This window comes from Thermobia domestica, chromosome 9 (genome assembly GCF_964235325.1).
Source record: "Thermobia domestica chromosome 9, izTheDome1.hap1.1, whole genome shotgun sequence".
Lineage (NCBI taxonomy): Eukaryota > Metazoa > Arthropoda > Insecta > Zygentoma > Lepismatidae > Thermobia > Thermobia domestica.
Window position 1 is genome coordinate 113,999,681 of NC_137462.1, and position 23,238 is coordinate 114,022,918.

Sequence of the window (23,238 nt, forward strand, 5' to 3'; positions counted from 1 at the left end):
ATTTTAGGAACGGAAACAGGAGGAATTGTATGAATTCGAATAATAATAATAATAATAATAATAATAATAATAATAATAATAATAATAATAATAATAATAATAATAATAATACTTTGATAGACAGTACATAGGATCACGTACTAAGTACGGATATATAGTATGGATAGCTACTGTTAAAGTCATCGTTACCCACGACTACCTTAACGTATTAAATTTCATTAACGAACTCATCTAAGATAATCGGTCTATCTATTGTAAACAAGCGAATTCAAAAATTTGCTTTAGTTTAAGAGTTATCGTGTGGACTAACGAACGGACGTAGGTCTCCGTTATTCGTTAATGTTAACGGATTAACTGTTAATGAACTCGGCCGAGGTAATCGTTCTAGCTACCTATTGCGAAAAAAGAACTCAAAAATTCGTTTCCGTTCAAGATTTAGGATAGCATTTAGTATCTCCCCCAACTCGTTTCATGGTTCCAGAACCGAGTACCTTGTTTTTGTCTAAATTGTGATAAAGGTAGAAGTACAAGGGCCCTGGGGGCTTCTAACTTCCTTCGCTAGCTGTCCCTAGCTCAGCTATATTTTGTAAAGTAACATACTGTAAATCTTATATGTGCAAGATTGGGGAACCCCTTGCTGATCTAGTATAAGGATAGCCAACCCACATGGTACACCATATTCTACTTGTTTGTGTGGTTCCTACAATTCATCCTCCCCCTAATGGGAACAACAGGTTTAAGTTAGACAACAAAGAGGAAAAAGGCGACTAGGAGAGTTGGTTCTACAACTACGAACCGACGACCACAAAATAATCTTCGGAATTGGCGAGCCCAGTTTATTTCTAAATCACAGGAAGAGAGCCACGTGATGAGAACGACCAACAGTATTTTTTTTTTTTTTTTTTTTTTAAATGTCCGGAGGTCTGCCCGCCACGAATTCTTTGCGATGAGCCAGATCATCAACATCCAGTTTTACTGCTCTGAAGCGTCTGAGGAAAGATATTCAACTGAAAGACATCAACTGAATTGTGGGACAAAAATAAGTGGATGCTTCATCGCGAGAATCGTCGAGAGAACAACTGGATACTTTCTTCAAAGAGACAGATTTTTGGGCCGCAACATCACAATCACCCTTCTTCACCCGTCCTACTCACTAGAGTTGGCCTCAAGAGAGCTTACTTTCCTCCTGAAGATGAAGCTCACGTTGAAGGATAGTAGTTTTGAAAATGTGGAGGAATCCACTGCGAATTGTAGACGGTGCTTAACTGGTTAAAGAAAACAACTTCTACGGAGTTTTCCAAAGTGGCAAAAGTGTCAGCAACTGTATATAGCCGTGCAAGGGAAACGGAAATTGAGACCAAACTTATCCTAGTACAAACTTTGCTTTCATGCCAAGTAAATTGCCTATTCTTCAAAATAAAACAATGGTAGAAACTTCGCGTGACACTTAGTATCTATTTACCCTAATGGTACGCTTATTTTTGAGATATCAATTCTTTCTCTAGTATCATACATGCTCCGGTGCCTTAGGTTCCGGGTTCGTTTTAAAATAAATATTTACTATCATCATCTTTAGTCTCTGCAGTACAGTACTTCAGTAGCCTGAGTCCCCCTTGCTAATTTTGCACAGACCCAAGACCGGAAGCCACTAAGACAGAACAATCAAACAGTGTGATTTTATACAGTTGTAAGATTTATACGATTTCGTTTAGATTTGAATGTCTTTGTACATAAGAAAAATATTTTTCTTGAGGAATGTTACCTTATGAATGATGAAAAAAAAAAAAAAAAAATACCATTTCATCTCTGGCTTTCAACCCTGAAGCATAAGTTAATTCAATTTGATTATTGACAATATACCTCAAAATGGTGAAACCATCCTAAAAAACGTATTACACTTAAAAATATGTAACAATATAAATAAAATAAAAACTTATAGTCTTAAATAAATTAACTAAAATATAAGAAAGAATAATAGTACTAAATTTTCACTACAGATACTGGATTTCTGTACAAAATGTTAAAAACGGACTTATGGGCACAATTTCCGTTCTTGAAGTAGCTTGTCTAAGTATGCTATTAAACAGTTTTATTACCTAATCCGGAATGGCATATTCAGTAAAGCATTTATTTACAATTAGACGCCGGGTTCGATTTCCGATTGGGGTGGCATTTATTCGTTCTTCCCTCCACCAAACGTGGATTAGGGGTTCACCAAGTCTATCAAATGCGTACTTGAGGAATCCAAAGGTAATGGAGGCCAAAGTGTGTTACTGACCACATTAAGACTGTATGTGCTTATGCAGTTTTCACGAAGTGTTGGGCTTTACTTTCATACTATCTGTGGACATATTGGCCTAATTTGAATTGAGAGTATACTTAATTTTTTTCACCTTCTAGCTTCATCTCCCGCCAATTGGGCTTTGTGATTGGCAAACATCATCATCGTCCATTTCATTATCATTAATATCTTAGCCTCGATGCATAATCGTGCGACGTTAAACTGAAAACATACTAGTGAAAGGGGGACGGTAGCTCAATGGAAGAGCACTCATATCTGGTACAAGGGGTGTCCGATTCGATCTCATGCTATGAATTTGTGATGAACATTGTCAGTCGATTTTCTCAAGGCTATTCCGTTTCCTCCCACATCATCATTCATAATCATTCATGTTCACTGATTACCGGCTTTAGCCCAAAGGGCACAGCCGTGGGACGTAAAACCGGAAATTTACTTTCTAGAATTGTATATGTACTTTCCTCAATGATAGGTATGAAACATCAGTTAACAGCAAAGTATAAAATGCGTTACCTTGCAATGAGTATTATTACATACATAAAAATACTAGAAATGGGATTTCTAACTTCACGTCCAACGATTATGCTCTTTAGGCTAAAGGATGATTAATGAAAGTAAATGATTATGAAAGAACTGGTCGCATAATAACGTGGGTCGAAACCGGAGAGCCCCGAGAAAACCTATGGATAGACGTTCATCACAAACTAACTTGGTCTGGAATCGAACAACTGACCCCAGCAACAGAGGTTACCTTTCTACCACTGAGCCCCCATTGTGGCTTTGGTGATTTAAGTGCTACAAATTTCACTTCTGAAGAGTACAGTTTGATTGCTGGTCATATACTGAGATGATACAACACGATACAGGTCTTCTCGGGTATTTCTAATCTACCACTTTACCAATCATTACTTTCATAATCATTCACTTTATTTTGATCACTGTCTCCATTCGCCAAGAGGATAAAATTGTGAACTTTTAATTTACGCGTAAATAAGAAAACTATTAAGAGGTACGCTACGTGTACTACTAATTACTTTTTTTTATAAAATGTTTTCCAAGAAACTACCCAAACCAGTTACTACTGAATCTATCTTGTTTCGGTTTGTTTCAATCCCAAGACTATTATTACTACATAGAAGTTCTACACATGCAAAACAAATTATACGCTGTCCACTCAGAAGAAAATACTCTTTGACAAAGGTAAACAGCGTTCTGTCGTAAGATTTTTGACAAGTGAAGATGTAAAATCTATAGAGCAGGGCGCAAAATTTCAAGTCAGACACACTCGCCAATCCAAAAATGATGGTCGCCAGTATGTGAGCCCTCCTTCCCCCCAAGGCTGTTGGTTTGACAAAGAAAGAGATTGCACCAGGACATAAAATTTCAAAATCAGACAATTAGATTCAGGATAATCAATTCTGAAGTGGACAGTTCATATACATTAAAAAATATTTTACTTTAAGACTTCACGTTTGTGTAACGCTCTCTCTCTGCACTGAAATACCAGTTATCGATTGCAGTTTTCGGATCAAAGTAATTAAGTTAAAGGCCACGGATGGAACTTGTCAGCAAATCATCCAGTATGTCAGTCTTCAGTGAATTCCTGTAGGCAGTCTTAACTCGGTTGAGACTGCTGACGCCTCTCTCACATGAAGTAGTACTCATAGGTAAAACTGCACAAAATGTGACAATTGGAAAGCAAATTTGAGAATCTCGTAATGAAAGGACAGGCGAATTACAACGTTGTGAACACTTCACTTTCCATGTCCGTTGTGAAGACTTAATGTTTCGTGTTTTGTCTCACTCAGTGACAATTATTTTCGCGAAACAGAAACTGCACAGCCTTGTGAGTCTAGGAAGAAACAATTCCTACTGAACACTGGTCGCCAGCTCTGAATTTCTACTCGCCAATGGCGACCTGGCAACCGGAAATTTTGCGCCCTGCCATAGAGTCATCGGAGAATGAAAGTAACGTGTGGTGACCTATATCTGTCATAGCAACAAATTTAAGAGTACATGGTATAACATCTGTTGAAGACGCTCCTCGTCCAAGTCAAGCACATCAAGTTGGGACGCCGGATAATGTAGCGAAATTTATTGGCATGGTCATGGCTTATCCCATAACATTATCCACGATGTGCTTCGTTTCGGAAAGTATTCGCCAGATAGGTACCACGGCAGGTGACAGACGAGCTAAAATAGCGATGTATTGATGTGTGTGAAAAGCTTCAGTGGCGCATCAAACGTGAAGGCAACGACTTCCTGAAGAGACTCATTACTGGTGATAAAACATGGGCGCACTATTACATCCCGGAAACAAAATACTTGCGCACACAATGGCGAATTCATCATAGCCCAAATCCAAAAATTTTCGAATACAACCATCTGCACAGAAGTTAATGATTACTCTTTTCTAGGACTAACAGGGGGATAATCTTGGAGCACTACATGCAGAGGGGGTGCCCAGTTAATAGTACTTTGTATTCCAATCTCCCCCAAAACAATGTTAAACCTGCTATATGAACCAAGCAACGCAGACTACTGATAACAGGTGTCCTGCAACATGACAATGCTCGCCTCACACTGCCCATACAAGCTGCGATCATTTATCTACCACATCCTCCTTACTCACCTCATCTCGCTCCCAGTGATTTTCACATGGCTGGACTCCTTAAAGAGGTACGAAAATCAATCAATCAAAGAAATCGAGCGCACACCTGAGTTCTGATCCTCTCGGGTTCATCAGACACTCACGAATGCTCTCCCACTCATTGATTCCAAGCTACCAGGTGGAATAAGAATTGTGCTGTGTTAGGCTGAGAGACGGGGCAAGAGGTTCTAACGAAAAGATGCAACGAATGGTGCATGGCTGGTTACAGCCAATCGTTTTTATTTATTTATTTATTTTTTAATTTTCAGAGGCACTGAAGCATTTTGTAAGTGGTGGGAAACTTGTACTGAACGTGAGGTGAAGGGAGGGGGTTATGATAAAAAATTAATATTTCTAATTCGCTCAATATTTTTTAAAAATATTTTTAAGGTTTTTATTTGACTGGCCCTCGTGTAACTTTTCTCCACTGAATGATAGGTATATACACAATCATGTTCAAACAGTATGGATCCTCGCTTTTTTTTTTTTTTTTTTTTCTTGTAGGTACGAGAATTGTATTTAGAAAAATACAACTTTCATTTTAAAAAGGACTGGCAAGATAGGAACTACGTTCCAGTAAATAAATATCTTGTGATACAACAATGAATATTTTAAAGCAGAAGTTCTGTCCACCCCACCTCCCCACACTTAAATATTAACGCAGTATTCAAATTACAGGAACGGAAGCATTAAAATAGTGCATTATCTACATAATATTGCGGTTGGCATAGTCTGATGTATTAATTATCTTCTGAGTGGACAAGGTATTATAACATTTATTAATTATTACACCAATTAAAAACATTTCAAATACACAATTACATGAACGAAATACTTATAAAAATAATGTTAAATCTCATCGAATTACATCAAGTACTAAAACTAGTTCTCCTTCCCTCTCGTTGTTTATAATTCCTTTTTTTTTTTTTTTTTTTTTTTCAGGACTAATTTGAACTTAAGTAGAAATGCTAATGAAACTGTTACGTGCAACTTTTAAAATTTCAAGCATCAGCTAAAAATGTGAGTGTTCTTCTCGAAATGTATATATAGATCTTAAAATCCAAACCCAAGTACTTATTCTTTTCTAATGAAATCTGGAGCCCATATACGTGCTGTGCTGAAGCCAAACTACACATTAACTATCACAAATGGTCCATGTTCATTTTTTTTTAATCCAATGATAACTGAAAACAATAATAAAAGATGCCTATGAAGCTAAAGTAATGCATTATTAAGTAGAGATTCTTACTGACTTTGGGTACAGCACCAGAATTACCCAACCCTGTACCGACGCTCCTGCGAAAAGAAAGAAAGATGTATGTCAAAACATTAAAATATCCGTCAATAAGGAATACACACATTAAACTTGCAGTAAATGTCAGATATACATAATGTTCTAAATCTGTTCTTACTTTGAGAGCTCATGGCCATTGAAATATATACACACACACGGTAACCAACAAAACCTTCCACATTTTAAAAGGATGATAAAACAAAATGTATTACGGACAGAAACTTATTTATTCAAAAGTATAAAATGGTTTTCAAACTGTTTGTAACTACTATATTATGTTGTGTTGAAATGACACAACAATTGACGATTATTGTCAATAGTGCTGAATAATAAACAAAATTTCCGCTATTGGTCTAACCATAACAGGGTTCCTACTAGTCTGGAGAAATCTATTTTCCTGACTTTCCCTGATCTTTGGCAGGAAATTCCCTGACTTTCATGACAGGTGTCGGATGACGTTGACATATAATTAAGGAATAAATAACGGTGAATATTTATATATGAAAAAATTTATTCTATAGAGACAAATAGTAATCAATTGCTCATACGTACATTCCACTTATCTTCCATAAGAATCTGAACAACATTCTTTACAATGGTTGTCTAAGATGAAATTGGTATACAATTAACGTTACAAAAGATATATTTTATAAAATTTCCCTGATTTCCAGTCTTTTTCCCTGAACTTCAATGACCTATACAATTTTCCCTGACTTCCGTGACCAGTATGAACCCTGCATAAGCACGTAAGGCCCTTGTATTCTGATAAAGTGACTATTTTGTGTGTAATTGGCATTATTGGTTCTTATTTTTTGAATATGAGAGGGAAACTATTACGGTAACACCCCACCGTTACGCTGTCGTGCTTGAGAACTTAAGGATTCAACTTCATAACTTAGCACTGAACTTGACGTATGGTTCCAACATGACGTCACTACAACTCACACTACTGGGATATCAATGGCAATGCTAAAAGACCAGTTTCTTGGGAAACTTATCTCGTTACGCGGTGATGTTGCTTGGTCGCTCCGTTCACCAGACCTTACCCCAAATCATTTTTGTCTTTGGGGTTACCTTAAATATAAAATTTACAAACACTGGCCCCACACTCTGGACAGCCTTAAGAGAGTTATTCAAGCGAACATAACAGTTATTCCATAAGACAAGATAGTCAGGTGGTGATAACCTTCAGAAATCGTTTTCAGATGTGTATTGATAACAACGGACAAAATTCAGCAGACGTAATTTTCAAACCAAAGTAACTACAAACTGTTTTCAATGCCATTTTATATTTTTGAACAACTTTATATCTGTAATGCTTTATGCTTTATTGCCCTTTAAAATGTGGATTTTATTTGGTCACTCTCTCTTTCTTTCTCTCTCTCTCTCTCTCTCCTTTATATAAATACAGGGGACGGATAAAAATATGGAAACACCTTGTATAAAAGAGGTAGCCATTTCAAACACGATTTGCGTCTGAATGGTCGGTGTCGCTGTGGTCACCGACACATTCTGTGTGGTATACAACCTGGCCAACTGAACAGATGGCCCATTTACAGTTTAGTGACCGGTCCGTGCACATTATCGTGAATCATGTTTGAGCTGACAGATTTTCAAAGAGGACAAATTGTGGGTGCGCGTATTGTGGGAACTTCCGTGGCGAAAATAGCGGAAATGTTTGGTGTATCAAGAGCACAGTCTCGAAGGTTATAATTGCCTATGGGTGTTCCGGAGAAACCGCACCAGCGAAGCACCAGTGACAGAGACAGACGCACATTAGGTAGGATTGTGACCAAGCAGATCACCACGGCGCCAAAAGTCACAGTTCAATTGAATACAGTGCTTTACAAACCCTGTTGGTGTAAGAACAGTCGGAAGAGAACTCCACAAGCAGGGTATTTATGGCAGATTTGCAATTCCCAAACCACTCATGACTGCTAACCATGTTGCTATACGGAGACAGTGGTGCAAAGCTCGTAAAAAATGGACAATGGAGCAGTGGAAGACTGTCCTCTGGTCGGATGAGTCTTCCTTTACATTGTTTCCACCTGTTGGCCGAGTTTACGTGTGGAGAATGCCAGCACAAGCATATGATACAGACTATCTGTTACCAAGAGTGAAGTATGGCGGTGGTTCAGTGATGATTTGAGCAGCCATATCCTGGTATTCTGCCGGACCCACCATCACCCTGCATGGGCATGTCACTGTCAAGGACTACGTAACCATTTTGAGTCACCAGCTGCATCCTATGGAGCAAACGTTTCTCCATATGGTAATGACGTGTTTCAAGATAACAGAGTCCCTGTGCATACAGCTCACATCGTCCAGGACTGGTCTGATGAGCACGAAGAAGTCCTCCACAATCATGGCCTCCACAATCGCCAGACTTCAATATTATTGAGCCCTTGTGGTCAATTTCGGAGACCAAGGTGTAAACCCGCTACCCACCACCGTCGTCTCTACAACTTGCAACTGCTTTGGCGGAAGAATGATACAACATCCATTTGACATACACGACCCGTATTTCTCTATTTTCCGTTGACTGCAGGCCGTTCTGCGTGCCGAAGGTGGTCCTACTAGCTAATAATAAAGGTAATGTACTATTTTTCAGCTGTTTCCATATTTTTGTCCATCCCCTGTATATATACGTGAATCAGTTGTAAAGTATAAAATTACTCGAAATATATCTACTAACTGAAGCTATAGGGCATATATTCACAAGAAACGTAACTTACTTTGTATCTTAGAATCTCTTCTTTAACTCATATTTCCTTCCGCACTGAAAACATCTTTATTCAATGCGTCAGCGGGTCTTTTTCTTCATCTTTATTCAATGCGTCAGCGGGTCTTTTTCTTCATATCTCCAATTGTAGTTTAGTTAACCTATTAAATACAATTTTACACAGAGTATTCTGTAGACCTAATTTCAGTTTTCGTCTTCTTTTGTCACTGTATTTTAATAGTCCACCCACTGCTTTTGAACAGGACTAGTTGTCCGAATTAACGGTTTATGTGAAATTTCACATATCTTAATTACGGCGCTTTATACTACTGTAAACACTATATTCCACTAAGCGGATGTAAACACTACGCAAACATTTTTATTCAAACTTTTTTTTTTCATTTATGATGCTGCAGAGTTAAAATTAATTTATGACAATTCAACTTCAAGTGAAGACATGTAGTCAGATATTTATTTTCCAAAAGTAATACGAATAATCTATTAAAATACTTCTTGTGATTCTATGTTGGTTCCTTAAATAAGGATGAATGGTGAAAGCTCTGTAAACAAAAAACTTATGTAACTAAAAAAAATGAATAAATAATTGCATATTTATTTGGGTTTTGTTTTGCAATGTGAGTTTAATTATCCTATTTATGATCAAGATTGTTTCTTCATTAACTTCGGGTTCTTTGGTCCTGATGTAAAACGACAGAAAAACATTTTCCTGTGGTGTGTTTGGAACTTGGAAATAGAACATTCTATGTTGTGTCCTGTAACTTACACATATTTAACAAGTCGGAAGTGGGGTTTCTTTACATTTGGTGTCTCTAATATACTCTTTGACCCTGATTATAATACTTCTTTTCGTCGTACCTACACAAGATTCGTTGCACTCGCACAAAATATTGTAAATCCCTGAAAAAGCTAATTCATTCCTGAAATATTTTTGTATGTTAATAAAGAACCAGAGAAATAAATTCCAAAGTGCTATCAATTTTCTTTAACCTTTCTGAAATGTCAGGCCAGAGAAGTATGAAAAGCCATTTCTTGTCGATTTTCCTATTGTTGACTGGTCTGATATAATATTCCCATGTTGATCTTTTTCTCCTTTCTAGCATGTGGAGTCAAAATCATTACTCTTGGCTAAATCTCTTCTCTTTTCTACTTTAACAGCATCAAAATTAACACACATCGTGGAATTTCACAATAAACCGCTAATTCAAATAATTAGTGCTTTCAAAAAACATAAGTGGAATGGTAAAATACAGTGACATCCATTAGGTGACAATCAATAGCCGAAATTTAAGACTACAGAATACTCAGTGTAGAACTGTGTTTAATAGGACAGCTAAAATCACAATTGGAAATAGTTATAAAGAAAAGAATCCGGTGATGCAACAAGTGAAACTGTTACTAAAGATGTCGCCAGCGCGCAAGAAAGTACTTAATTAAAAAGACAAAACTGAAGCACAGTGTATCACGTTTCTTACTCAAAGTATAGCTTTCCACTGTAACTACAAATAAAACCATACCGTACAATCGACTTCAAAAAATACGTATACCTTTAAATGAAATACGTCCCCAGGAATTATCACTTTGCTACACAATGATATGGAAAAATCAATTGTAATTTAAATTTAAATATGCTAATAGGCATTCAAATCAAAAGACGTGAAATCCAAACCACATGGATCTACTATCAAGAATCGAACTTACCTTCCGAAAAAAAAAAAAAAAAAAAAAAAAAACATTACCTCAGCTTCTTACAGAATAACCTTTTTACATTACGAAAAACAATATCCTCGAATACCAATGTACGTTAGTCATATTGTCCAACAATAGTTTCATCCTGTACTTCTAAATAAGTACTTACTGTCAATTCACGTTTAAGTAATTCTATTTAATTCTGTTGATCTACCAGAACTTACTTGGATGGTGGAGGCTTGTAGTCTTCAGGCTTCTTTTTCTCATCCTCAGAATCTTCTGCTTCCGATGACGAATGATCACTTTTTCTTCTGCCGTAGTATCTTCGTACAGGTGGCGTAGGTAATTTCTTCGGAGGAGAAGGAGTTTTTTTCATTGAGCTCGTTCCTCCAGATGATTGGGAATTTTTGTTCATTGAAGGTGACCTTGACCTACCACGGTTCTTGGTGGGAGAGCAACTTCGACTGCTGCTTTTACGTAAAGACCTAGATTCGACAATAGAAAACAATATTAAAACTTAATTTGCTGCGGGCACACACACACACACACACACACACACATATATATATATATATATATATATATATAATTACTTTAACACATTTAAACCAAATGAATTCCTTTCAATATTAAATGTATTTGTAGTATTTACTACAAACTACATATGTTTTAGTTGTGTGTGCATGTACTTAGGTCGTCCCTTTTCAAGATCGAATATACAAAAGTAATTCAGACTGAAGCGATGACACTGCTGTGATTCGATTGTCATTTGCCCAGGAGACAAATGACGAACGTACTGTGTTCCTGGGCAATGTGGGCGATCGTGTTCCCATATTACGGTGTCTGTGGTCAGTGGACGCTGTTAAAGTGAGCTGCGTGTGACATACCGCCCTAAACAATGTTTACTCGTGCAAAACAGTGTGTTTTCATCAAGTTTCAGGTAGAAAGAGCTAGAAATACAAGTCAGATTCACAAAAAATTACGTGAGACGTGTGGTGACAGGTGCTCTACCCTACTGGACGGTTGCGACATTGGAACGTAGGGTGTGAGTCAGCAGACAAAGATCGGTGATAGAAACGCAGTGAACTGACTAATGAATTTAATATTTCATCTGCGTCAGTGTACCACATGCTTACACACGATCTCAGCATGCGTAAAATTGCAGCCAGATGTCCTGCCGGAGGTGCAAAAGTGACACCGATGGAAATATGTACGCTGACATAATGAACGTTACGTTTAGGAAGGTGTTAATTAATGCGCCGTACTGCGATTGACGAAACATAAGGGAGATCCCACGAACCAGAATTCAAACGCCAGTCTAATGAATGGTGTCACCCGGTGTTCCCAAGACCGAAAAATGTCAAACTAGAGCCAGCAAACGTTAAGGTCAAGATGATAATGTTCTATGACCACGAAGGCATTATCCTCTCACATCAAGCGCCGCTAGGTGTTTCCGCAACACCAGATGTTATACTGTCCATGCGGTACAGACTCTCTTACGACGATGAGTATAGGAGAAACTGAAGCACCCGTCATATTCCCCAGATATAAGCCCCTACGATTTTGATTTGTTCCGAAAAATGAAAGGATTACTTCGGGGACAAGTTTCTGTGATATACCCAGCACTGTCCGAGCCTTGTTGTGCTCTCACAAACTGGGGCTCTCAATGATATCCGACGCCTGCCAGATGCCTGGAAACGTGTCCACCAGGCAGACGGGGACAATATTAAGGAACATGTAACCATGTTCACAGGACACGTTTCATTTTCATTTCCCAGATATGTTGCCACTTCAATCCGAATTACCCTCGCATGTGTAACGTTAAGCTACAATTAATGTGATATCCAAAGCATGAATATACTAGAAAACTACGGTCTCTTGCAAACAAAGGAAGCAATCGAACCATTTAGCCATGAAGAGGACATTCAATTCTTTTGCACGACGAAAATTGGTAAAATTTTGATACAACAAAGTCTTTACAAAATGTCTAATATAACAAATTTTGCAAAGTAACATTTACAGAAGCATACTACTTAATAAATTTATTCATGGAATATTTTCTTTTAAAACCTGATCTAATGACAAATTTCTTTGTTTCACAATTCACATCCTTATTCTTACGAGAATGCGTTACTTTTCTAATATTAATCATTCTCTTCTATAGAGAGATCAACGTTTTTATGTTGAGGTATTTTAAGTAAAATCTTTAAAAACTAATTATTTTTGGATATAATGAAATACTTACTTTAAACTCCTTTTATCATAACGCATCCTGTAATTACTCATTTGTAACAGACGTTTTGTTTACGAATGTTCTTAAGTCACTAAATTTCTAGTTTGCATTTTTCACCATTATGAATACAGAAATACCTTGCACAACGCAATTTATTGGTTCCGCGCTATGCAAAACAACGTTGTTCGAGGTCTATTTACAGTGGATTTAAATTGAATTTGTATACAATTCGATTACTCTTAATCATCATCATCGGTACGTAACTGTTAAGGAATCTTTGTTGGTTCGTGGACCCACAAAATGGTACATTTTTAGTCCTTAGGAAAAGACTACTGGACTTTGTTAACAGGAAAAAACACAACTGTGAATTATTATTATTGCAATAAACCATTTGAAGGATAGCTGAGATTCAGCATCACACAATGCATAACCTGTTTAAGTCTTTGGTAAAATAATTCGTGGATAAAGAAAACCAACTTACTTTAATCCTATGTCCACAACCTAAATGCTTACCTGAGCTTGAATTACTAGCATAAAAAAGTACCAAGAAATTCTCCTTGTTTTAAATTCTTTAATCTCCATTTGATAGAATTGCACTTCTTTTTAAAGCTTTTAGTTTGCATTCACTTAACTTCGATACTAACTGTAAAATCTACATTACAAAAATATTTTCCACTATAAAAACACTTTATTACTCTATTTTTTGCGTAAAAAATAAGTTGAAAAAAGACAGGGACTGGTGAATTTGACGCTGGTTTCTTCAATCCTTGCGACCATTTCCTTTTTCTTTTTCCAGGGGTCAAAAAAGATTAAACCAACGGAGCATCAGAGTAATTCTTCCCAGTAATTCTATACACATCTGACGAAATCCGAAACAAATTTAGACAACCAAATTTGAGTTACGTATTTGTTTCCATAAGAAAACGTTTTTGTAAGTTGATTTAGTTAACTTCATAAATACTTTTAATTTGAGAACAACGCGTGATAACGTAATGAAGCCCATTGTTGGTGTGGTAGGAAAAGAGAGTCCGTCCCAGCTCTTATCTGCAATACTGCCTCTGTCTAAATTTACGGTAGGAAAATTGAGTCCTGATGATTCAAGAACTCTTGTATAGAACTTGCACCTCCTTCACGCTATGACTTAAGTATTGTAAGTGTTTGACAACTGCGAAAACCGCTAGGTCCTTCCATTTTCTTACATGTTCCTTCACCTTAGTTGACATATTCCTTTCTGTTATGCCAATGTAAAATTGATAGCATGAACTTTAAAACTGACTGCATGTAGTCTTACAGTGTAGACTTAACAGTTGGTGTTGAAGCAGAAGACTGTGAAAATTTAAAGTTTGAAAAGTGCAATATTATAAAATAACGGACACTGAAGATGGAAGAAATTAAAACAAGGACTACTTCACCATAATTATGTTATTCCCGGAATTCGAGCCCAGAAAGCATTAAGATTGCTGGCACAGGACTAAAGTGAGGTTGGTTCTTCAACATCGAATTGTTTTAGCCAACCATTAACTGTTTTACCAAAGACTTAAACAGAAACCCACGCATTGTGTGACACTGAAATTCATCAACCCCTCAAGTATTTTATTGGAGTGATAATTCAATAGCACTAGACACAATTGTAGTGCTTTTTGCTGGTAACGACGTAGAATAGTTTTTTATAAGGACTGAAAATATACCATTATGTTATGTCCACGAACCACTGTAAAAAAATTTTAGCAATCACGGTATCGACGATGATTAGGAGCCATCGAAACGTAAAGGATTAAATTAATAAAACGAGTACTTGAGTGGAGTTAAAGGTTAGTATTTCATTGTTAAATATGCACTCTTAATTCGTTTAAGTGTAGTAATATTTTGCAATATATTGAATAGTGTGATAATTTTACACGTATTCTGTAATAATGAGTGTCTTTAAAAAGAAAGAAGAAAGTCTGGGAAATACAATATACGAGTATACTACCTAACATGGTATTTGAACAACGCAGGTTTTGCTCAAACGCGCCCCAAATTGCAATAGGACTGCTAATTTGAAATTTAAAAGTAACACTATTTTTATATTGTTTATAATTTTATTTTTCATTTTCAATTTCAATCCACTGTAAACAGACTTCGAACAACGTTGTTTTGCACAGCGCGGAACCATTAATCGTGTTATGCAAAGTATTTCTGTATTAATAATGGTGAAAAATGTCAAAATGTGCAAACTACAAACTTTAATGGCTTTAGGACATCCGAGACATTCGTCAACGAAACATCTTACAAATGATTAATTATATAATGTGTTGTGATAAAAGGAAGCAAATTCTTTGGTGTTGATCCAACGTCGTTGATAATTGAGGGACTTTAGAAACAGCTAACTTCAATCTACTAAGCTATGAATAACCGGAATTGGAATAAAAATGCTAACCTACATACATTACCATCTAAAAGTCTCTGTACAAATCTACCTTGAATATAATGGATGTTACATACACAGCTTTATTTTACTACTGTCCCGGGCAACGTAATTTTAAAGATATCTCATAATATTCTGCAGTCCATCAGATCAATTTTGTTTTGAAATTTCCGGAGAACCCTGAAAAAACTCATGGACACGATGTCCAAATCATGAACTCACTTGGGTTAGGATCGAACCACAAGAGAGGAGGAGTCTACCTCTCAGCCACTATATACCCACATGATTACACAGTTTGGCTTCTGACTCGCTTTTAGTTTTTCCTTGGTAGCTTTGTTCGTTCGCGATTCAGTATTCTTTTCTAGCACAAAAACTGCACATTCAACATTACAGTAACTTGTACGAATTTAAGTTATTTTTAACCAGGAAAATAATTCAGGTCTTCCACATCTGACATTATTAACAATTACACCACACAGGATTTTCTCGGTTAATACACAATGCAAATATGAATTTGGAATGTAAATTAATTACATGGAAATTACAGAAACTGTAATAAAGTTATTATTTAAAAGCATATACAAAGGTTTCTTTAGTTCTAACACCAAGTTATATGTTATCCTGTAAGAATAGGAAAAACAAACCGTTAACACTTCTTCACAATGCCTTGTCATTCATCCATATGGTATTTCATTCTCATAATCTTAATAAAATAAAAATATGTCTTAATCCTGACCTTGAACGAGATCTTGATCTCCCGCGTGATGAAGATGAACTATATCTTCGTCTATCTCGATCTCTTCCCCTGAAAAAAATAAAAATTATTTAAAAGTTTAGTAAAATATTGCTTACTATCTACATATGTATTACTACGTGATTTCATACTCATAAGACTTCAAAAACATATTGAAAAATATCACATATACTACTATAAGCCCCTTCGCTAATACGCTTCATCAGATAAGATGGTGAAAAAGAGAAGATAAATTAAAGAACGAAAGATAAGTTCTGATTTGTCATCTCTGTTGGTTTAGTGGCTAGCGAGCGACTTTGATACAATGGGTTCCGGATTCGATTCCAGGTGGGAAGGCATTGAACGCATTACAGTAGTTCGGATTCCACCTTAAACTTTCACATCTTACATAGATTCGTTGTTGATAAAGGATGCTAAACAACAAACAAATAAGCTATGATTTCAATATGGCATCCATCTGAGCACTTCACAGTGTATATATCGACTTCATCAAATTCTGGATCTTTTCGATCATCCTCAGATCACAGAAAGCAAGATAATCAAGGAAGTGGAGAAAAATTAGTTCGCATGTCACAACGTTGCCCATAAAAGACGTGGTTTTCAACAAGGCATATAATTGTTGAGAGAAATTACTGCGTGTTCGTTTTAAGATGACAACTTTAGATGGAAATTATACATAACTAATATAACTTTAATGGGGAAAATGTAGGTTAAAGGGAAAATAAATTATTTATAGCTAAAAAGTTTTAATCGAAACAGTTTTCTATGTGAAAAGAAATCTTATGATTGACTAGAGTTTAACTTCCTTTCCGGCACCGAGCTATATAAGACGGAGTAATGTTTGAAATTGAATCCCAACCCCTATTTTAAGTAAACATTGAAATATCTGTAATACCTAAACAGTAATTGTTTTTTGAAGTCATTCATATTGAGAACAAACTACCTAGGTTAGACCAAAAATTATAGTTCAGATTTAAAAGAATGTGAAAAAATATAGAGTGAACTTTAATAAATTCGTAAAAATGAAAATGAACACCTGCATATAGATTTTGATGCTTTATAAGTGATTCTGACTGTATTTATACTTAACTTCTTTATGTACTAGCAACAATATTATGAACAGGTCTGACTGTTATAATGAGATTGAAACCACTGCTCGAAACATTACAATCGGAAATATTGAAATAGCACTCGAGAATTACAATACTTAACTAGATAAACTATTTTTTATTGAAACAACACACGAGAATTAGGATATTTAAACAAACTATTTTTTACTTTTCTGCCTTTTGACGATACAAAAAACAAAAATTTCGAACATAATTACAAATATTATGTGTTCCAGGAAATTGCATGACAATTTACGAAATTACAGACTTCATATACACAGAGAGAAAAAGTACACACACTTCAATGTGAAAAATACCTGAACAAGACTTTTATTATTAGATTTGTATAGATACCGAAAGGGTGGTAATCATTTGTTTTTAAGATAGCATATAAACTGTTCGAATTCGACACCCGAAATGGCAGGACTTATTGATATGCGATACTTCCTAATTTTCTGCTTGCTCTTATCCACACACGGTTCCACAGTTTCAAATTTATCACAAATACATGCAACATCCTGTTGATGGTTCTCTTCCGAACTCGTGTCGTCAATTTCATTGTAGTTTTACATACAAGTTTTCAAATTCTTATTAGCATTTCGAAATGGCCCTGGGTTGCTCGAAAATTATGCATGTCTTCATGATTCTCCTGACGGTGATAGTAACAACTGACATCTTTAGAAATAACATACTACTACACAACGTTATCATAATTCTGATTTTAGAAAACATCCAACCTAGATAACGAAAGACTATTAAAGGGTATATACGTATTTTTTGGCCTCTCTCTTTATATAAATGCGAAATACCTGTCATTTCTTCCTCCATCACTTTGCTTTCTGTATCTGTGTCTTGACGAGCTGTGTGAACGACTTCTACCCCTTCGTTTGCTTCGTGAATGAGCTCTATTACGGGACCACGATCTTCGACGGGATCTGCTCCTTGATCTCGATGACGACCTCCTCCTACCACCAGGTCTTCTGCTCCTCTTTGGAGATCGACTCTTAGTTCGCGATCTAGAGAAGGAGAGAAAATATTATCAGGATTGTGAATCACATTAACGAAATTATAGCAGTTTAACATTAAAAACCAGTTAGTCCCCATCCCAATTTCCGTTCCTTTCTCTTTACCATGACAAAAACATCGAGATAATACTATCGAACCGAACACTTTCAAATTAATTCACTCCCTGTGGTATTTTATTTGTTACACGGGTATATGATGTAAATTAATGAAATTTAAATTATATTTTTCATTAATTCTCATATTCTTATCAAGAATGACGTTATGTGATTACATTTCCCTCGTGGTTTTCACTGAACGACGTGAAGAAAAATGAACATGAAATCTGAAAATTCTGTGGTCCCGAGTTTGATTCATGGTGAGGACAAACTTCCCATCAGCCTGCGGGACATAAATGTAGACATGAAACTTCATGAACAGTATACTTTAACATCACTGTGTGTTAATACAAACTTCGGAATCAGTAGTCGCGTCGCCCTGCCGCTAACAGGCATATCCAGAAGCTTTCTAGACCTAGTGACCGTCACATCTATTATTTACATGACTTCCTAGTTTGCCTTACGCCGTTGGGTGGACGCCGAAAATTTGGGTCCACTGGTCGGGAATCGAACCCGGGAACACGCGGATGTACATCCAACGCTCTAACCACTAGACTACGGATCCCCCAAAATACTATGTTACAGCATAGAAAAATCGTGATTCTCCAGCATTTATATGTGATAAAACGATTAATCAAAAATAATCAGAATGAAATGATTATTTTCAGAATGATTCAGAATGAAAAAAGGGCTGAATTCTGAGACTATTCACAATGTAACAAAAGCCAACTCATTCGCAAAAGGGCATCATGAATACATATATTGTTACTACTTTAAACTATGCCGTGTATGTGGTGGACGTAAAATTTTCTATATGTTTAAACTACAATTAATGGTCATCCATTACGAATTTCTCTTTTAGAACTTTGTATACGCTCTCAGAAATACACTAAGTCTTATGGATTTATTGTGCCTGCTGAATATCAGAGAGAGCACCAGTAACTTTATGCTTGATATTAACATTTTTCTAGTGGCCCCGCGTAGCGTAGTCACTAACGCTTTCGCCTTCGGTGCGAGCGGTACCGGGTTCGATTCCCGGTGGGAGCACTCGGTCGAAAAAGTGTAACAGCTTTTTCAGGCCAGCCACCTTGAATGAAGTTTTCCTGGGTTTTCCTCATTCACACCAGGCAAATGCCGGGGTGGTACCTAACTTATAGGTCCCAGGCCGCTTCCTTCCTTCCCCAAGCCTTTCTTCCTTCCTTTTCCCCGGATAGTGTGCTCGCCGAGTGACGTCATCACTCAAACGTCACGGGCTAAATGGCCATAAGATGCCGAGAGCCCAGAAATCTAAATCCTAACATTTTTCTAAAAGGAAATCAGTATAACCGCAATTAATAATAATAAACTAGCCTTCCCGTTGGTTTACTGGCTAGCGCGCGTGCCTTTGATGCGCTGGTTTCTGGATTCGATTCCTAGTGAGAGAGCATATGAATGCATGACACTGGCTCGGATTCCACCTTAAACTTTAGGTCCACAGCCTCGGTACTGAAAAAGAGACTGTAAATTTCTACAAATAATAATAATAAACGGTGATATCCATCATTAACAATTTCACTTATAAGTTAAAAGCATTTAAATACTCATTTTTAACGTTTTTAAGGCCGTCCCACGAAGTAAGATATTTAAACATTTCATAAATTTGATAAATCTCATTCATAGACACAACTCACTTAAAAGAACTGAAATTAAGTCTGGAAGAGAAAGGCAACTACAATATGCTAATGAAATTCAGGTTTTAATTATTAAACTACACCATTTGCTAATTTTATATGTTTTCAATTTAGCTACACTTCACACAGGAACGAACTATGAAAGAAAAGAAAGAAAAATATCTTAAGGTAGATTATATTCACTATTCTATAACTGCTGCTTCTTTAATCAGTTCACTAGAAGTGAAATGTTGAGATGCCACTTCGAGAAAAGCAAAGTTTATACAAGGACATTAAAAGGTGGTTATCAAATGCAAGAAGAACTAATGTTAAGAAATTGTAACTTCCAAATATTCACTTTATTTGATTAACACAGTACGAAAACAAAAAAGCAAATTAAAGTACAAATCGAAATGCACTCTTCACATGAAAAACTATACACCATTTAATTACACAGAAAGTAGGGAGAGAATTGGACTAAAGGAATTAATGATTTATTTATATATATATATATATACAAATTATGCTCTTTTACTACGCGCTTCATTAGATAGGGAAAGAAAGACGATGAGAAAAAAAGTAAGTTATGAAGCTTCTAGGTTGGCACCAAAGTGAAATGTAATCACTTCACAATTTTGCGTTGATGAGGACTGACAGAAGAGTTAAAGAGTTTCGTCCACATAGAGTACTGGACAGTGACAGTAGGTGAACTTTAAAATTTATATGAGATGGAAGAATCGCAACTACCGGAATGGAGACAATCTGACACATACGCAAAAATTTATTTCGGGAGGGATACAAACTTTTTTTGGAAAAACTAAATTGAATATGAGGATAAATTACATTACAATTCAAAAAATAACCCTTAAAATTAGATTAAATTTACAGAGGAAAGTCAGAATTTCTAGAAAGAGGTTCGAACACCCAGGACTCACCCCTGCATACGTATCTGGTGGCAAGTATGTATTTATCTTCACTTGGAAGGTCAAACTGGTATCGAATGTATCATACAAGTTTTACATACGGAGTTTTGCATTTCTTCGGTAAGAGACAGAGTTTCAGGGAACCAGGTCTTTTAACGCAGGTGCGGGTAGGCCTTCGGTAAACTATTTTAAGGCACGTCGATTCGGATGAACTGGTGAGAATGGAACTGGGTATCACAGAATGTGTGTAGAGTGCAAGCTGATCGCAGTATCCGTGGAGAGCATGTTGCTAGTAGTCTTGAAAGTTGCTGGACAACAGAATGAACGTAATTGTGCATGGGAATTCGTTACTTCTGTGTCACAAGTCTGTCTGCAATGCCACAAATGGCGCCAGGGAACGCGGATTGTACACTTGAGTGACTACAAGCATGGTTCTATAGTTGGACTGAAAAAGGCCAGGTACTCATTTCGCAAAAATACCGTTAGAATGAATTGACATGTCAGTGCTCCATTAGTGATATACGTGATGGGAGGTAAGAGCTTCCTAGTGCAAGTATGCTCACAGACACACTTAACAGAACGATCACTTGAGCAGTCTTAACTGAGGCCATCACCATATAAAGGCCGAGAATTCAATCAGAGCGATTGTGCTTCTCCCCAACACTAAAGACTTGTTGGAGACAAGTCGAAGGCTTCGCATGATTATCTCTGACATCTGCTCATCACCAAAAACTTCTTCGATGCTGTCAGAAAACACTAGTGACGAGGCAAATGGAGATGATATTCAGTAATGAAAGTCGTTCGTCTCGGACCAATGACGACCATGTCTGTGTTCGTAGGCGTGCAGGTGAGCAAAAGACTCCAACATATATTCGCACTGGTATGAGAGGTAACAAAGTACATATTCCCCTCACCTCCAGTCTTTATTCTGAGAATTATGACCACTGCACTATCTATTCTGTCCTCTGGCCTTATCTGAACATTTTATGGGACTCTAACTTCTGCTGAGTATCGTGCGTACTCCTATTGCCAGGGTAACTCAGCATCCTCTACGTAAGCTCGACGTAAGCCCTATATAAAAAAAAAAAAAAAAAAAAAAAAAAAAAATGAGGCATGGACCGACAGCCAGGCTTCGCCAACCACGTCCCAGCTACAAGAGCTTAAGATACCATATCTCAGATAGACGTAGTATTCGTACAACTGGTTACTTGCCCGAAGAGGAGCTTGTGTGGCCGCTCGGGATAGTTAGACGTCTTACTAAAATGGGTACTGCATGTTTTTAATATTATATATAACTTGAGCGGGATGTTCCACGACGCCAGGATGGGGTTACTATCTTTCTCTTGTATACTACTTTTAAACCAGATCAGTAAATTCCAACTTAGTGTACGTGAAGTGTTTCTACTGTATACAGTGCCATGCGCAACTTTTACAACTACTACTGTCTAATGAAGCAGTAAAGGCTTAAGAGAATACTTTTTCAATTCTTATGTAACATTCATTATTTTATAATAAATTTCTTATCAGAAACATAGTGTCGAATAATAGGTAGGAATCAAATAAACAAACAGGCAGCTGACAGAAACGTCTGGAGAGCCCCCTGTAATACCTCGACATCAACGAGACTAAGTAAGTATATACGTATATGCAATGCAGTTGTAACATTTTTGTATAATTTATTCCATTATTTTTTACAAAATTCCTATAAACAATCATATCATATAATTATATGAAATAAGTATTTGTACCAATTTCAATAAAATATAATATAAAGTCTAGCTAGGGAACGATGAATCATTACGTCCTATGTTCACTTCAATAATTCTCTAAATAAATATATTATTTCCTTAGAAGTCTAATTCAAAGATTTTTATTATTATTATTATTTCTTTGTCATTGATGATATAATCCTCCCAGGTTCCTTGGTGAAGAAAAAGAAACAATTTTTATACCAAACTAATATTTCATTAACGTATATAGTAGAAAATGTATGCTGGAATAAAAGCCTTGCTTGGATTGGAATCCTACTCTCTTTCTAAAATCTTTTCAAGTTCTTTTTATATATATACACATATAGTTATCTGAGTTTTGTTTTAGAACTATTCTGCACTTTTAATAGTATTATATACTTTCACTGCAATCAAAGCATTAGAAAATGGGGTTCTGGTTCAATAATGCATAATCAGCATTTATACTTCCTTTGTAGCATACAATAGCTTACACATTATCAAACCTAACTTCATACTTACCCATATCAGCTACCACAAAACACTCACACTTATTAATTTGGGGGAAATACATGAAATCTCATAGAGGGTTAAAAATCTTGATCGGAAGGATCTTGGTACAAAAATGTTCACAGGTTGAACG

General features: G+C 36.4%; 1 protein-coding gene across 3 annotated transcripts in view; it reads right to left on the minus strand.

Moving 5' to 3' along the window:
* Window positions 1-23,238, minus strand: part of LOC145694941 (uncharacterized) — a 90,799-nt gene that overhangs the window by 18,592 nt on the left and 48,969 nt on the right. For all 3 annotated transcript variants that reach the window (XM_081771725.1, XM_081771726.1, XM_081771724.1), the window contains exons 9-12: window positions 17,985-18,191; window positions 16,049-16,117; window positions 10,897-11,157; window positions 6,203-6,245 (exon numbers count right to left, since the gene is read on the minus strand). In XM_081771725.1, coding sequence (XP_081627851.1) covers window positions 6,203-6,245; window positions 10,897-11,157; window positions 16,049-16,117; window positions 17,985-18,191 — 580 coding nt within the window. The remainder of the gene's footprint in view (window positions 1-6,202; window positions 6,246-10,896; window positions 11,158-16,048; window positions 16,118-17,984; window positions 18,192-23,238) is intronic.